At 41.4% G+C, this 17084-nt stretch overlaps 1 protein-coding gene across 1 annotated transcript in view; it reads right to left on the bottom strand.

Annotated features, from left to right (window-relative positions):
- Window positions 1-10958, bottom strand: part of Kpna3 (karyopherin subunit alpha 3) — a 76957-nt gene extending 65999 nt beyond the window's left edge. The window contains exon 1 of the mRNA XM_046454103.2: window positions 10799-10958. Within this exon, the coding sequence (XP_046310059.1) occupies window positions 10799-10867 (69 nt within the window). The 5' untranslated portion in view covers window positions 10868-10958. The remainder of the gene's footprint in view (window positions 1-10798) is intronic.
- Window positions 10959-17084: the final 6126 nt, after the last annotated feature.

Genomic DNA, 17084 nt, shown 5'->3' with positions numbered 1-17084 from the left:
ACATCTGGATTTCAGAACTCAGTATCTTTACACTCAACTGTTCGTTTACAGTGACTAACTTGTTAAAGGTTTGTCTGAATCTTTGCTAGTTTCAACACTGTGTTCTGGGAACTGCCTCAGTTCCAGTCAACCCAACATAGTTGATCACCTTAAAGTTATGTTGGAAACAACGGAAACTGATGTGACTTAATTTAAGAGAAAAAGAGGGTAGGGGTGAAGAATTTATTGGAAGAATATAGAGCAATTCACAGAATCAAAGGAGAAACTTAAGAGTCAGGCCTATGAAAACAGGGATAAAAGCAATCCCCACAGATCAAGGTGGCCAAAATTAATGGATGGTTTCCTTCATAGTACTTCTTGCCAGAGTGAATTAATTAGGTCTCAGTATCAGCTCACTCAAGATTTAAATGCCAGGGATAGAAATTGGCCTAATCTGTACAAGCCAGAAAGGGTGAGGCACCTTAATTAACCAAAGGAGCTAGAAGCATCTAGATTTAAAATCTCATCAAGATACAGCCAATGAAAGAACACTAGCTTCAAAAGGCCAAATCAGAATGCTGTTTCCAAAAGACAGAATGAGTGTAATGTCACATTAATTGTTATTTGCATATAACAGGTCTTTAAGACTCTTAGCCACTATCTCTGTTATTGATGCTATCTGTCCTTCTGGCTTGCAAACTCATCCTTCAAAACTTAGCTCAAATATGAATCTCCCCAGGTATAGAATCACTCCCATGCTCTACATTCTGAACAGGAGTTCAGAACTTACCATGCTATTCACTAAGCATATACTCAGGTACCAGCCTATCCCACTAAACAGGAACGTCTACATCAGAAAAAAATATTTTCATATTTATAATCTTTGAGAACTAACAATGTCTGTCTGGCACACAGAAAACACTAAATAAATGTTTAATAAATCTGTTTTCCAGTCAGGATATATGAATCATCTAATAAAAAAGGAAGATGAGGTTACTATAGATAAGCATGTGACAGCATCAAAGAGAAAGTGGATAGACTAAAAGAAAGCAAGGGAAAAAGACAGGCCAAAATATTATGAAGAGCAAAAACTCCACATGTACAAAAATTAAGGACAAAATTTTAACTAATCTAAGAATGTTTTTTCATGAAAAGGAAAACCAAGTGTCCATAAATATACAACGGAGAGTCTTATAAACCATGAAAATAGCTAAATTATATTCTATTTTAAAAGGAAGAAAACGTATCAGACATTTTTAGAAACCCTGGCATTTCAACACAGAAAAGGAAAGAAATTTTGGCATGTAAAGAAACAATTCTATGACCAAGAAAACCTAACCATTAGGGATGATTAATTCAAAATAAATACAGTCATGATCTATTTTACCATACTGTAATTGGTAATGCTCAGCTGTGACAAAATTTTTCTTAACAGGGGCGGGGTTTGTAGCTCAGGGATAGAGCGCTCGCCTAGCACATGCGAGGCCCTGAGTTCGATCCTCAACGCCACATAAAAATAAGTAAATAAGGGGCTGGAGATGTGGCTCAAGCGGTAGCGCGCTCGCCTGGCATGCATGCAGCCCAGGTTCGATCCTCAGCACCACATACAAAGATGTTGTGTCCGCCGAAAACTAAAAAATAAATGTTAAAAAAAATTTTCTCTCCTCCCTCCCTCTCTCCCTTCCCCCCCCTTTAAAAAAAATAATAAGTAAATAAAATAAAGGCATTGTGTCCAACTACACCTAAAAAATATATAAATAAAAAATTCTTAATAGCAAAACTGTTAAGAAAAAGAATAGTTACATCCACCTTACACTTACTAGTCCTTTACCTTCAATATAAAGGAAGTGTCAGTCATAGAGATATCACTAACTCTAAAGTTAGATTTTCTAAAAATACATTTTGTAACTCTTTTACTGGATAACAAAAGGTCATATTGCTTTTTCTTCCTTCAAATGTCATGCAGTATATGTCACATTTCACCTAAATAACTAAAATTCATCTCAGCAAATGTAGCAACTTTCATATCCGTGGTATTAAACTATTCTTTATCAGATGATCTTAATATCATTATTGGGATGTATTCCAAAGTACAGTGTCATCAATTAAAAATTTTTTTAATTAAAATATGCTTAACCTGTTGCAGGTGGTGGTGCATACCTGTAATCCCAGCAGCTCAGGAGGCTGAGGATGGAGGATCAAGAGTTCAAAACCAGGGGCTGGGGTTGTGGCTCAGCAGCAGAGCGCCTGCCTGGCATGTGTGAGGCCCTGGGTTCAATCCTCAGCACCACATAAAAATAAATAAATAAATAAAGGTATTGTGTCCAACTTCAACTAAAAAAAGTAAATATTAAAAAGAGAGAGAGAGAGAGAGACTTCAAAGCCAGCCTCAGCAATGGTGAGACATTCAGCAACTCAGTGCGACCCTGTCCCTAAATAAACTACAAAATAGGGCTGGGGATGTGGCTCAGGGGTCAAGTGCCCCCTAAGTTCAATCCCTGATAGCCCCCTCCCCCAAAAAAGCTTACCCTGAAGCTGTTCAAGCCTTTAAATTTAACTTCAATTTTTAAAAAAATCCTAAATATGGTCAGAAAAAAGGAGAAATAATTGAGCACCACCACAGGGAAACACACAAACCTTGTAATTGGGATGTTCTATTAGGCTATACTATATGAAATTGCCTATAGTTGCTGTTTCTAAACTGCAAAAAGACAATCTCATATGGTACAACGTAACATTTAAAAAAAAATGACCCAATATCTTCAATAAATTAGATGTCATCTTATTTATCTATTTATTCGTTTATTTATTTTTGTGGTACTGAGGACTGAACTCAGGAACACTATACCACTAAGCTACATCACCAACTCCTATTTTTTTTTTTTTTGATGTGTATGTATATATTTTAGTGCGTGTGAGTGTATAATGGGGATTGAACTCAGGGGCACTCAACCACTGAATCAAATCCCTAGTCCTATTTTGTAATTTATTTAGAGAAGGGTTTCTGAGTTGCTTAGCACCAAGCCGTTGCTAAGGCTAACTATGAACTCTCAATCCTCTGGTCTCAGCCTCCCAAACCACTGGAATTACAGGTGTGCACCGCTGTGCCTGGCCTTTTTTAGTTTTATTTTGAACAGGGTCTAAATTGCCCAGGCTGGGCTTGAATTCACGAACCTCCTGCCTCAGTCTCCTGAGATTACAGGCCTATATTATTGGCCTATAATCTGGCAAAAGACAGCATTTTTTTTTTAATTTTTTTTTTTTTTTTAGATGTTGAGAGACCTTTATTTTATTTATTTATATACGGTGCTGAGAATCAAACCCAGACCCTCACACATGCCAGGAAAGTGCGCTACCAATTGAGCCGCAGACCCAGCCCCAAGATGGGAGACAACAGTCAAGAGTAGGAAATGGGGCTGGGGTTGTGGCTCAGCAATACAGCACTCGCCTAACACATGAGAGGCCCTGGGTTCAATCCTAAGCACCACATAAAAATAAATAAAATAAACGTATTATGTCCAAAGACAACTAAAAAATAAATATTTTTTTTACAAAGAATAGGAAATGACCCAAGTACTCATTGATAGAAGAATGATAAACAAAATACAATGGAATTCTATCCAATCATTAAAAGGAAGGAAATTTTAATATGTGCTACAACATGGATGAACCTTGAAAACATTAAGTAAAAACAAACTAGTCTCAAAAGGCTTGTGCCTTAATCCCTAATTCACTATGCACCTTAATCTCCCAATATTTTGTCTGTCATAATAAAAATATCATACCTGAAATGGGAAGCAGTATTGGAAAAGAAACTAAAAAACTAAGAGTTTCAATTAAAAAATATACTTTGGGAAAATTACTATGCTAATATGGATTATAAAACTAGTATGGATGTATTTATTTGAGAAATATTTTAGTGCTTACTTTGTTCTGGCTACTGTAATAAGTGGCAGACAATGAAGACACAGAGTTTATACCCTCCAAAAAGCTCATGATCCAGTAGGAGAAACAGACAAAATATTAAGTAAAATACTTCAACGTAATTGCAGTGAGAAAGATATACTCAGAGTTCATTCAGGAGCAAAAAAGGTACCCAACCTAGAGTTCAGGATTTAAAAGGAGTAGGCAACAGGAGGAGGGAAGGCTATTCCAGTCAGCAGGATGGCCCTGAGAATAGAAATAGCACTGGCTAGGAGGAGAGGATAGCATTCCAGATTATGTATAAGCTTATAAGAAGTTCAGTGTTGCTAAAGCTTAAAAGGCCAGGAGAGGGGAAAAGGAAGGTTGAATCTGGAGAAATAATGGAGCATCTGGCTTACTAAAAAAAAATCTTCTGAATTGGAGGAAAAGCACCACTTTGGAGGCAATTTTTAAACTGCCAGGTAATAGGTAATAAGGTCTAAAGCAGGCTGGAAACAGAGGAAGAGAGAGGCAGGGCCGAAATCCAGAGACAGCACAGAGATTCAAGCTGCATGACTGGCATCTGACAATGTGGGAGATGAGGAAGGAGGCCAAGAAGCCTCTCAAGTTTCAAAATCAGGTCACAGTTAGGGCAATGATGCCATGAACAGTAAAAACAAAGGCAGAACATGGCTTCAGACAGGTTGAGTTTGATGAGCTGTTGAGATATTCATGTGAATAATTTTCAACAGATTTAAGCCCCTTACAAACACACACACACACACACACACACACACACCCCAATGATGGTTAAAGCTAAGGGAGTTGCCGATGTAAGCAAGAAAAAGTCCTTACTGAAGAGTCTCACAAAATCCCAATACAGACTACTATAATCAATGAGTAGAAAGAAGAATTGGCAAAACCAACTAAACATGAGTAATCCAAGAGTCAGAAAGATGAAGAATACATGTCCTGTTAGTGAATTCAAGAAAATTACAGTATGTCTACTATATCACATGTAGATTCCTAAAAACTTCACGTTCTGCCAATTTAGGAAGAAAGAGGTGTCATGTACCAGGATGACTGAGGCAATAAGCAGCACCTTTAAGACAGAGCATCTGATTAAATGGAGCCAAAAAAATAAGAAATGGGTGACCGAGCAAGGTGCACATTCTTAGGCTTGCTCTGTAACCCTGCATCTCTGTTCTTTGTGTTCTACAGCTGCTACTTGGAATGCTAAACATTAATATGCTAGTAAAACTCAAATATGAACCAATATGGATTCTGTATTAATATCTTTTCTCTATTTTTCATTCAAATATGAATTAGTTCACATTACAGAAATATATTACAACAGAAGACACTGTTAAAGGAAAGCTAGGCAACAGTATCAATGCCATGATGTCAACACCAAAAGAAATTATCTTAGAATAATATTGTACCTTTTATTCCCAAATGTATAGTTTGTTGTTTTTTTTCCCCAAGTATATTATCTAGTCTGTCTTCTCAAAGAGTATTTATTAAATGTTGTGAACTGGTCACTTAATGACCAGTGAGAGTCCAAAGTCCCTACTTTTACTAGGTTTTTTGACAGAGCCCATATACATTAATACCTATACATATATAGATTTGTGCATAAAAGCAATTATGGTGAAGGAAAATTCATTTACAAAAACACTAGAGACAAAAAAAAAAAAAAAAGGAACAGGGACTAATAGTACTAAATATTCTATTAGGAATCCCTTTTAGAGAACTTCTGAAGAGTTTTTTTTTTTTTTTTTTTTAATTATTTGTTGTTTTTTAATTAGAATGGCATGGTGTGGCAGAATTGTAATCTTGGTGTTCCAGAGCTATAAGAAAGAGTCTGAGTGAAGAGTCTGCCAGGATGAGCCCCACTAAACAGACAGCCAAAGAAGGCATATAATAGAATAGCATTTATAAATGCGTGGAGAGAAAACTGACCTGGTTACTCAACCATCTCAAGTACTTTACCATCACTGGCATAAGGGAGATACAGGCAAAAAAGTGGTAAGTAAGATGGGAAAAGTAAAGTAGGGCTTTATATGGAATTACGTATGGCACACTAAGGACTTTTATCCTGAAGGCAATGAGAAGCATTGTGAACAGAAATGTAATACAGAAAGATTTTTAGAAAGATCAATCTACAAAATAAATGGGGAAAGAGGATACTGAAGACAGGAAACTAGGTATGCTATTATACTTGCACAGGAAAAAATAAGGGTCTAAATTAGGGGCAGTTGTAAATAAGGTCAGTAACAAAGGTACCAATATGAGGGCTCTTTGGGATGGCTAATACCAAGAAGGATAAATAAGGGAAGGGAAAGGAGTTACAAATAAAGTTTTAAACTTAGACAATCAGGCCATACCACTTAACCGATGTAAGTTCCAGAGAGACAGGAACAAGTTTGGTAGTGCTAGTTAAATTTTCAGGTGATAAAATACATTTCAACCATAATAATATAAAATGAAATATGAATTATTAAAACATTTAAGTATTAAGCTCAAGGACACGGGTTATCATTTTTTGGTAAAACTGTTAATAATAATAAAATTTTGTAATAGTTTTAAAAAAGGCAAATAAATCAAAATGATTAATAGTGTATCAACAATTTTATTAGCAATGTTTTAAAGTACCAAAATAGGAATTTCTATGATACAGTCCAGATTTCTTCAATATTCTCCCAATAACTTTCAGACATGCTTCATACATGTCAAATCTTAGACTCCCCTCAGTGGAGGACAGCAGAGTGAGCAAGAGTTCTGGCTTCCAACTCATAATGCTCAACATAAACCCAAGCTCTGTCACTTACCACACTATGACTTAGAGCTAGTTATCTAAGAATTGTAGGCCTCAGGTTTCCTCAGTAGTAAACTGGCGGGTGGCGCTAGTGATGTAGTTCAGTGGTAGAGCACTTGCCCAGCATGTGCAAGGGTTAGGGTTCAATCCCTAGTAGCACCAAAAAAAAGTAAATGGGGAAAATAATAGCACTACTTCACGGGACTATTGCAAAGACCAAATAAATACTCCATATAACACTGGCACATTACAAATAATAAATGTTAATATTTTCTAACTATTATTATTAGTTACTGATAAAAATGTCACATCCTTAAAGCATATAGGAACAAGAAATAGAAAAGTGAACTTGGATGGCAGTTGTGTTTTAAAAGTAGTCGTTAAACAGAATAAGAATTTCTGTTTTGTGCACTTAAGTATATTTGAAAAGGTTGTTGTTGTTTTAATGTTTTAAAGGAATAAATTTAGGAATCAATGCCTTGCACAAAAATGTCTGGTGCTGAAATACATATTCCAGACCAAAAAAAAAGGTAATTAAAAATTTCCTTTTCCCTATATACTTCTTGGTTTAGATACAAAATCCATTCCCCTACCCAAACTCCAAACTGCCCAGAGGTAATTACTCACTCCCCTCCTTTTATCCATAAACTTCAAGATAACCTTTATTTCCTTCTGTGAGCTTTATGCAGAAAAGGATGAGGAAGAGGAGGAAGGCTAAAAGAAAGAGGAGGAGCATCAAATCCCTATTCCAGGTTACAGCCCTCTCCAATCTCAACTCAAGAAAATTCCTCTTTGCAGACCAGGCCCTCACATAGGTATATCCTTTCATTTTCTTTAGAAAATATGTATTTTATTCTTGCTCCTATCTTATAATGTGTATCAGATGGTTGTGTAATTTAGGTTGTATCTTTTCAAAGTGCATTTCACAGCTGAGCACCCTATCACACACCTGTAACCCCAGTGACTCCGAAAACTGAGACAGGAGGATCACAAATTTGAGGCTAATCTAGGCCCTTAGTGAAATCCTGTCTCAAAAATAAAAAGGACTGAAGATGTAGTTCAGTGGCAAAGCAACCCTGCACAAAACAAATAAATAAATGTGCATTTTACTGTATTGGAACAATCTGATAATCACAACTACTTACAGAACTAAGTTGTAGTATGGTTCTAATGTAATTGTTTCTCGTGGATATGACTAAATTAGACATGGCATCTAGTCTTAAGTTATTTCTAAATCCACAATAAAGGCCCTTAACCAGATTTGACCCAAGGTACCCTTTAGTCACATCTCAAGCACTCTCTCTCTGCATCTCAGTGTTCCTACTACATTCTCTGAGGACTCAATTACTGCTTCCTCAAATCTGGAATGCCCCTTCTCCTGCCCTTCTGAGTTAATTTTCTTTCACCTGTCAGGGTCAGCGTACTCCCATTCACCCATTAAGAATCAATCAGAGGATGGGGATGTGGCTCAGTGGTACAGAGCTTGTTTAGCATGTGTGAGACACTGGGTTCGATCATCAGAACCACATAATTAATATATTGTGTCCATCTACAACTAAAAAAAAAAAAAAAAATCAACCAGGCTGGGCAGAGTGGTAGAGGCTGAGACAGGAGGATTGCAAGTTCAAAGCCAGCCTCAGCAACTTGGCAAGGCCCTAAGTAACTTAGCAAGACTGTATCTCAAAATGAAATACAAAAAAGGGCTGGGGATATGACTCAGTGGTTAAGCTTTCCTGGGTTCAAACCCTCCAAACAAACAAAAAAGAATCAACCTGGACATCTCTTGCTCCAAGTCAGGGTTTTCTTGTGCATTTTCAGAATATCTATAACACTTATAAATGTAATGCATTGTAAGTATAACCCCCCCACCCCCCACCCACATACACTGGATTATAAACTCCTTGAAGTACAGACTGAATCTAATTCCTTTTTGCATCCCCAAACATAACACTACAAAAGCATCTAAAGAGGCTGAGGCTGTGGCTCAGTGGTAGAGCACTTGCCTAGCATGGTAAGGTACTAGGTTCAATCCTCAACACCACATAAAAATAAATACATAACAGTATTGTGTGTATCTACAACTAAAAATATATATATTTTTTAAAAAAGCATCTAAAGTACCTTCTTCATGTTAAAATGGGGATATTGCCGTTCTTAGCTCATAGGCTGCTATAAGGATTAAATGAGGTTATCATGAAGTTCTCAGTAGAGTGTCTGCATGACAGAACTACCATTTGAATGTCTGTTATTTGATGTCTTAGTTACACTAATGTATCCTGGGAATTGCAATATCAGGTTGAATGACTTAATAACCATGCTGTCTTTTTCATGCATCCAGAAGTCACAGGTTACCTTCTTTTCATCAGCAAGTATTTGCTGTGTATCTATTATGTTTCTGAATTTATACATAATATTATTAAGCTCCTGGAACACGGTAATAGAGGGAAATAATAAGATAAAAACCTGTACCAATACCCAAGGAGGGAAAGAATAATATTAATTTTGGGGCTAGAAGTAACAGAGTATTTTTCAAACTATGTAACTTGCTTTGAAAGAGTAGGCTTCAAGAAAAATTGCTGGTGGTCAAAGTTCAAAATTAACTCTTGTCATCAAGTGAACCAATAACAGGAGGCAGTTCCAACACTTCTTGTTCCTATTCTTAAATTTCACTTTTGCTTAGACATTTCTCACAAAGGAATTTAAGAATGGTCAGGACTTAGATGACCTTTATTTGTCTCATTCAAACGGGAATTCCACAGATATTTCCCTAGGTTTTCCCCAATTAGTATTTAATTTTGAAAATTACCAGAGTTGTGTTTCTCATAAAGAGAATGCAGAACAGTATATTTACCCCCCCCCCCAATCTTCTCTCTTTTAAGACTGGATAAAATAAATACTGGCCCCTTAGCAAAAATTACACAACTGCAAATCATGTTATCTAGTATTAGAAAAGACACTCTCGATTTAAAAACAATTTTTTCCTTATCAAATTGAGAGGTCAAGAGTGCTAGTGAAGTTTATGCATTATAGTTCATGGTTTTTAGTAGCTGCAGAGAGACCTCTAGTGCTGCCTCAATAAGCAGAGTTTGCAAATAGTAGCTGCTAATGTCACCTTAATGAGACAATGGCAACATGCTGAGTAGCAACGAACTGAGTGACCACAATGAATGTTTACAGTTTTGCAACCAATTGGAAAATCTACCAGCTTGGTGCAAAAGGGATATGCAAGGACGGACGAAATCTATGTATCCAATTCATTTCAGGTAAAACATGTCAAAGAGATTATCATCCTATGCACACTCCCACTCCAAGAAAGACTAAGAAAACAGGTCCTAAGAGCCGAGGTCGGAATAACCTCTTTTCTGAAGCCTCAACACAATAGATGGTAAACTATTGTCCACCTTCAGCTCGCTCCACTTGCCAGTAGTAACAGGAGTATAAACTGGAACTGCTCAGCAAGGCTATCCTAAGGACAGCATTGGAATATAAGAAAATGGTCTTGGCGCACCTACCCTCCCCCATCCACCACCCTCAAGTCAGTTACCAGGCTGGTCCCCACCCCCCTCTGCGGGCCGCCACCGCCCGCCTGGGCCCGGCTCGAAGAAGGTAGGCGCGGAGACAGGCAGAGCCCAGGCTCCATGTGCGGCAGCGCGGGAGGCACCAAAGGGGCTGAACCCAGCGGAAGGTTGCACCAGCAGCCCGCGCGAGACGCGGTCGGCCCCCGCCGGTGCGGTCGGCGGCCGGGGAGACAGCATCCCAGTCAGTCCGCCCGCGCGGCCCCGGCCCGCGGACCCCGCCTCAGCTTCACATCCCTTCCTCGCCGACACCAGGCCGCGCCCGCGTGACGGAGCCGAAAGCCCCGGCATTTCCCGGTCCCCGCGCCGGCAGACCAGGAGGATGGCTGCAGCCCAGCTCGAGTACCGCTGCCCACTCCGCCCAGCCCCGGGCCGCGGTGACCAGAGGTGGCGGCCAACTCCGACTGACCGCGAGCCGGCGAGAACCAGCCCGGCGCTGGCCCCCCGCCCCTCCCCGCCGCCGCCGGGCCGGCGCGGCCTGGCGGGCGAGCCGGGCAGGCCCACACCGCGGAAGCACACTTACTTCCACATCGCGGCCCTTGTTCTTGAAGCTCTTGATGCGGTGGTTCTCCAAGCCGGGGTTTTCGGCCATGGCTGCGCGCGGCTCCGGCGGCGGCTACTCTTGCGGCTGCGGCGGCGGCGGCGAGTCTCGGCGCGGGAGGGGGAGGCGGGGGAGGCCGGGAGGGGAAGGGAGGGGGAGGGGGAAAGGAGAGCACGTTCCGTGACGCCTCCGAGCGCGAGGTGGCAGCAGCGGCGGGGGTGGTGCCGGCCGACGGCCCGGCCGGGCCAGGCGGGGCGGGAATGGGACTGAGGAGCGGCGCGCGCCCAGGGAAGCTGTGGTCACGTAAACGGGAAAGATGACCAGCCTGGACACACTCCGGTTGGTTCTCGGGATGACCCTGTCTCTCCCCTCAAAGTAGTTCCACCCTCAGGGCCGCAAGTTATGTGCTTAGAAACGAAGCCGGACTTAGCGGCTTTTACGGCCCACCCTTCTCCAGACGCCGAGCGTCAAGCGACAACTACAGTTCCCAGCATGCCAGGTTGCAGCTGGAGCGGTTCTCCACGCCCAAAGGGAACCAGGAGCATGCCGGGATTGCTGTGCGCGCGGCTTTCTGCGCGGCGCACTCCAAGCGCTGGGAGAGAAGCCCCGCCCTAAGACCGCCTCTGGGCGGGACAAAGGGAGGAGCCTGTCGGGGGCTGTACCTGGAGCCCTTTCTGGAGGGAGGGGGCGGGGCTCCTGAAAGGCTCGCTTCGGTCCAGCAGCCCAAAAAATTAGAGGAAAAAGACTGTCCCGGGTGCTTTGCTCTTTATCTTTTTTGGGGGTCTCCTCAAATAGCAGCCACCCTCAAACGCTGTTCACTTGTTCTGCTTCGGTTTTATAAATAGCATTGATTTCTCCTCCACAAGTACGTATGTATGTATATGACAAGCGTGTTAATATGTGTTATCTGGCTTTCTCACTGGCATTGAGCTCAATGAGAGCTGAGACTTTTGGTTAATTTACCGATGAGTATCTTGCATCAGAACAGGGCCTGGCACTTCGTAGGAACTCAAGAGATAAATACTTGTCAAACAAATTAACACTCTAGCGTCACCCAGTTTCTTCATTATCTTCCCAAATCCTATTCTGCAACCTATATCTGGACTGTGCTACCACCTCCTGCGTTCCAGACACCTCATTTCACCTTTACATATGATTTTTTTTAGCCTTTTACAAAAATTGATTTTTTAAAAATCAAATCAACATAAAAAAATATTTTCATAAAAATTGTTGGTGCAAGGGAACAATAATGTTGAGGTGCCCAGGGAAGGACAAGAAACAGCAGTACAATTTCCTACAATTAGACCCAAAAGGGAAGAATAAGGGTTACCAGCCCCTGTGAGAGCCAGAGCTGTGGATGAGCTTCAAATGTAATCTTAACCTCAGGCAACAGTCAATCCCTGGTCTTCAGACTCTAAGTCTAGCTTCTCCCTTTGGGAATCAAAGGAACAACCAAGGGAAATTTGGAAGGGTGACACGAATAGCTGTTTTCTGGTGCAAACAAGCTTCATTTCATCATATGTGAAATAATTCAGTTTCAGAATCTATAGTAGATATAAGCTGATATGCAATGTTATATATAATTCAAAAGAACTGAGGTCAGAGTTTGGTAGAAATATAGCACTAAGAATTTAACTAAGCTGGGTGTGGTGGTGCATCCCAGCTGCTCGGGAGGCTGAGGCAGAAGGAGTGCAAGTTCAAAGCCAGCCTCAGCAAAAAGTAAAGCGTTAAGCAACTCAGTGAGACCCTGTCTCTAAATAAAACACAAAATGGGCTGGGGATGTGGCCATTTTGAACCCCTGCGTTCAATCCCTAGTACCAAAAAAAAAAAAAGTTTAAGGCAATCTTCAAAGGAAAAGGGCCTTAAAGAACCTGAGGTCCAGGATTCAGAAATTTAGAACCTTCCATTATTAGGATATGTCCAGGGGCATTTGTTTTGTGAGTGGTGAGATGTGACCTGTGATAAACACAAGTCCAATTAAAGGCTTCAAATCATGATTCCTGGAAGATTCAATTTGTCAAGGAAATCCAAAAAGTTGGATTCTTTTTTCCTTATTTTTAAATGCACCTCAGTGATCTGGTCATTTCAGAAAATCAGGCTCTCAGTGTTTGACACTTGATCCTTGTAAACCACTCATTTGAAGGAAACAAAAACAACAGATCATTTAAGACTTAGGAAGAATGTACTGACTCAACTCTGGTTCTTAAAGGAGATAGAAGTTTCACATTCACCATTCCTTGACTGATTGGAAGAGAAATTTTCCAGACTTTTGCTCAATTTCCTTCATAACTTAGCAGGTATTCTCTTATCTAGTTGCTATATATCCTTCTATCACCTCTCTTCGCCCTACCTGCAGTAATCAAACACTGAAGTCTTTCAACATCATTTTTTACATATTCAGGGAGCACTTGCTACATGTCAGTCATTGCACTGGCACCAGGATCCATTTGTAAATAAGACAGCCTGTCTCCTGCCTCCACACTCCTTCATGTTCACTAGAGAGACACACAATAAAACAAGTACTCACCAAAAAGTATAAGTAGGTATTAAAGGAGAAGGAAGCTAATGATCGTAGCAGGAAGACCTATTTAACCTGTTGATTCTCAAGACTCCTAAATGTTTTAGTTTGTTTTTGTTGTTTTGGTACTATGGATTGAAGCCAAGAGTGCTTTACTGCTGAACTACATCCCCAGTCCTTTCTGTTTTTGACACAAGATCTTAATAGCTTGGCCAGGCTGGCCTTAAACTTGCAATGCTCCTGCCTCAGCCTCCCAAATTGATATAGTTACACGTGTACAGCACTACACCAAGCAAGACTCCTAATATTTGACTGTCTCTGGGCAAGATTATTAAATGAAAGTCTACTTATCCCAGGTCTAAGTATTTCAAAGTTATAAGATCAAGCTTACCAATTTAAACAAAATGCATTCTAGACTCTAACATTGACAAAAGCACCTCTTCAACAAGTTGAAAACCTGTGCTTCAATTTGTTTCCTGTCTCAGAATTCAGCTTCAGAATGCAGCAGCATAACAAGACCTAGATGTCAGCCTGAAGCCCACAACCCTCTTTTTGGTTCCCTTTGCTTCCATGTCCTGGCTCCATCCCTTACTAGAGTAGATATTAAGAACATGTGCAGGGGCTAGAGATACAGTTCAGTTGGTAGAGTACTGCCTCGCATGCACAAAGCCCTGGGTTCAATCCCTAGCACCAAAAAAAAAAAAAAAAGAAAGAAAGAAAGAAAAAGAACGTGTGCACCCACTTATAATCCCAGCTACTTGAGAGGCTGAGATAGGAAACACAAATTCAAGGCCAATGCCAGCAATTTTTGAAACCCTCAGCAACTCAGCAAGACCCTGTCTCAATAAGAAGAATAAAAAAAGACTGGGGGTGTAGCTCAGTGGTAAAGTGCTCCTGGGTTCAATTTCCCTACCCACTACCAAAGGTGACCCTGGGCCATTGCTCAGGTAGAGGGGTGTTTAAGCAGTGGCATGATATGTCCCCAGGAGAATGGGCCAGCAAGAGGCCTGGGAAAGACCCTAAAAATAGGGTTGGCCACTTGAGCAAGGAATGCTAGGACCCTGGCATCCAAGAGTTAGTCTAGGGCTGTAGGTTCCAGTGGCATGAATCCTTTGCCACAGAAGAAAGCTAAAGTGAGGTAAAGGGACAGTCCAGAGCAAGGGCCCCTCTTACCTGGGTTTACCAGTCATTTTTACTCCTTGACATTATTCCTGGCCCTAACATCTCTCAACATCCTTAACTTGACCAGATTGCTACCACTTACACTCCCTGGCAGGCCTTGGAATCCTTTGTCTCTGGGAAATAGCCACATCCAAGGCCTCAATTTGGTACTTCTCATTGTCACCAACTATTTCCTTCTCTTCTGCCTTACTCTTTTGATCATCATCTTTGTTATGAAATTTCTCCAGACACCTCTGTAGGGCATGATGTAATGTGGGGCTTGTTGCATCAGAAAAGAGGAAACTTAACTTGCTGGCTGCTACCCGATTCCCAGTCCTAGGACCACATGTGGCTAAGATAGCACCTAGTGATTAGCCAGAAGGCATTGCCTTGGGTTGTGATGAAGAATCCGACCACCTCTAGTATAGGCTCAGAACCCTTCTGCCCTCACGGACAGCTCAGGTAGCTCGGGTCTCCCAGTACTGCCTGTAGGATGGGTGTAGATGTAAATTCTCCCCACCCTGCTGACCTCTACCCTGATTGGCTCCTGTACATTATATTAGCTGTGTATGTTTTCTCATTAAACGAGATCCTGCTTTGACTGTTCTCCCTGGCTTGTTTGATTGTCCTCTGGCAAGGGAGGGCTGGATGTGGGCGGCCAGTCGACCTTACCTTTCTTGGTTCGTCCTGGTTGGAGCGTGCTCTCCCAATCTCTCCCGCAGGTCAGGAGGAAACAGGGGGGCTAAAAACCTCGACAACCTCAACTTTAAAATGGATTTATTTTCCAAATTTATCTTGAGTGCCCACCATATACCTAGCATTGTACTCATCAGGCAAGAAAACAACTCTTAGGGCTGGAGGGAGACAGAACAGAGACAGGAAGGAAAGGCTCTTAACCTGGGTGTTCTGTCAGACCCTTCTTTCTCCTCTGACTCCCTATACACCTTCCCAAGGCCACAGGAGCCCTGCTAGTGGACAGTTAGGTGTCAACGTGCTGCAAGCAACACAGACAAAGCAGATCCAAGCAGAAGCTCGTGATTTTCCTCCTAAGCTCCTCTCTGCAACCCTAGTCCTCTGCTAATGGCATAATCATTCTTCCAGGGATGCCACTCAAAGCCAAGAGCCATCTTTACCTCCTGCCTCTTCTTCAACTCCCTCCTCCAGTCATGTCAATTCACCACTCAATGTTTCTAGATTCTGTCTTCCCATTTCACCTACAAGACTACCTTTTCACCTCCCGATTGGTCCTCTTGACTTCTCCATCCCCTCTACAATAGTCTGACTCACCTCTCTGGGTTTTCCTCACTTTATCTCTGCTCCCTATCAGTACATCCTCCCCCTCTACCATTGTATGTCAAGGCATTTCTGAACTGCTCCCCATCTGGTGGTTAAGTCCATATGTGAACTCGGTGTGGTAGTGCAGGCCTGAAATGCTAGCAACTCAGGAGGCTGAAACAGAAGGATTCTGAAATGTGAGGCCAGACTGGGCAGCTTAGCAAGGCCCCGTCAAAATAAATAAATAAATCGGGCTGAGGATGTAGCTCAGTGGTAAAGTACTCCCTGGGTTCAGTCCCCAGTACTGGGAGATATGGCTCCTCTGCATAAAACTCATGCATTAGCTAATAGGTTCTGCTTAACCTTTCCCAAATATGTTTTTTAAAATGTTTTTTTAGTTATACATGGACACAATGTCTTTGTTTTGTTCATTTATTTTTATGTGGTGCTGAGGATCGAACCCAGGATCTCATACGTGCCAGGCAAGCGCTCTGCCACTGAGCCACAACTCCAGGCCCCAAATATGTTTTAACCTTTCCAGTTTCCATACATTTTTTGTTCATTTACCTAAAAGACCCTACTGCTATCTCTACCTGTCTAATTCCCTCTTTAAATATTTAGCCTAAGTGATCACCTTTCCCATGAAGCTTTAAGTGCAGAAGTATAGGGCTTGGTACTATCTGTGATTACAGGCATCTTGGAACTTACAAATGTGAATTTTGGAGGAACATATCTTCAAATCATAGCAACAGGTGAGCAAGAGGAATGACTACACAAATTATGGCAGTACAAAACAGTAAGTAAAGTCCTTCTGAAGTTGAGAGAGAAAGATATCATCTTTGGATGGAAAGATAGTGCTATGATTTTGGATGTGGTTTGAGTGTGTCTCCCAAGGGTTTGTGTGTTGGAAGCGTGATCCTCAGTGTGGCAGTATTGAGATGGAGGAAACTTCAAAAGGTGAGGCTTAGTGCATGTAATTATGTCATTGGGAATGCTGACTTCAGAGGGATTAACAGTTCTCATGGGATCCTAGTTAGTTACTGCAGGCTGGGTTGTTGTAAAAAAGCTCCATAGCTTCCATCTCACCACGTGATCTTTCCCACTCACATTAGTGTGGTAATGATGAACCCAGCCTAATTCCATTTTAAGATTGGGAGCCATCTCGTCACAAAGTCATGAAAAGTTAATTTCTGTTTTACTATAAATTACTGTGATTTCTAAACTTGCTTGGAATGCCTGCCCGTGCCTTGAACTCACCCATGCCTGGTTTTCCCTGACCAGATAACTAACAACCCTCTCTGAAACCTTAACGA

Source organism: Marmota monax, unplaced genomic scaffold (assembly GCF_021218885.2).
Source record: "Marmota monax isolate L192 unplaced genomic scaffold, Marmota_monax_Labrador192_F-V1.1 WCK01_AAM20220418_F8-fsc00011, whole genome shotgun sequence".
Classification (NCBI taxonomy): domain Eukaryota; kingdom Metazoa; phylum Chordata; class Mammalia; order Rodentia; family Sciuridae; genus Marmota; species Marmota monax.
The sequence above is the reverse complement of the archived record's forward strand: the minus strand, read 5'-3'. Positions and strand labels throughout refer to the sequence as shown.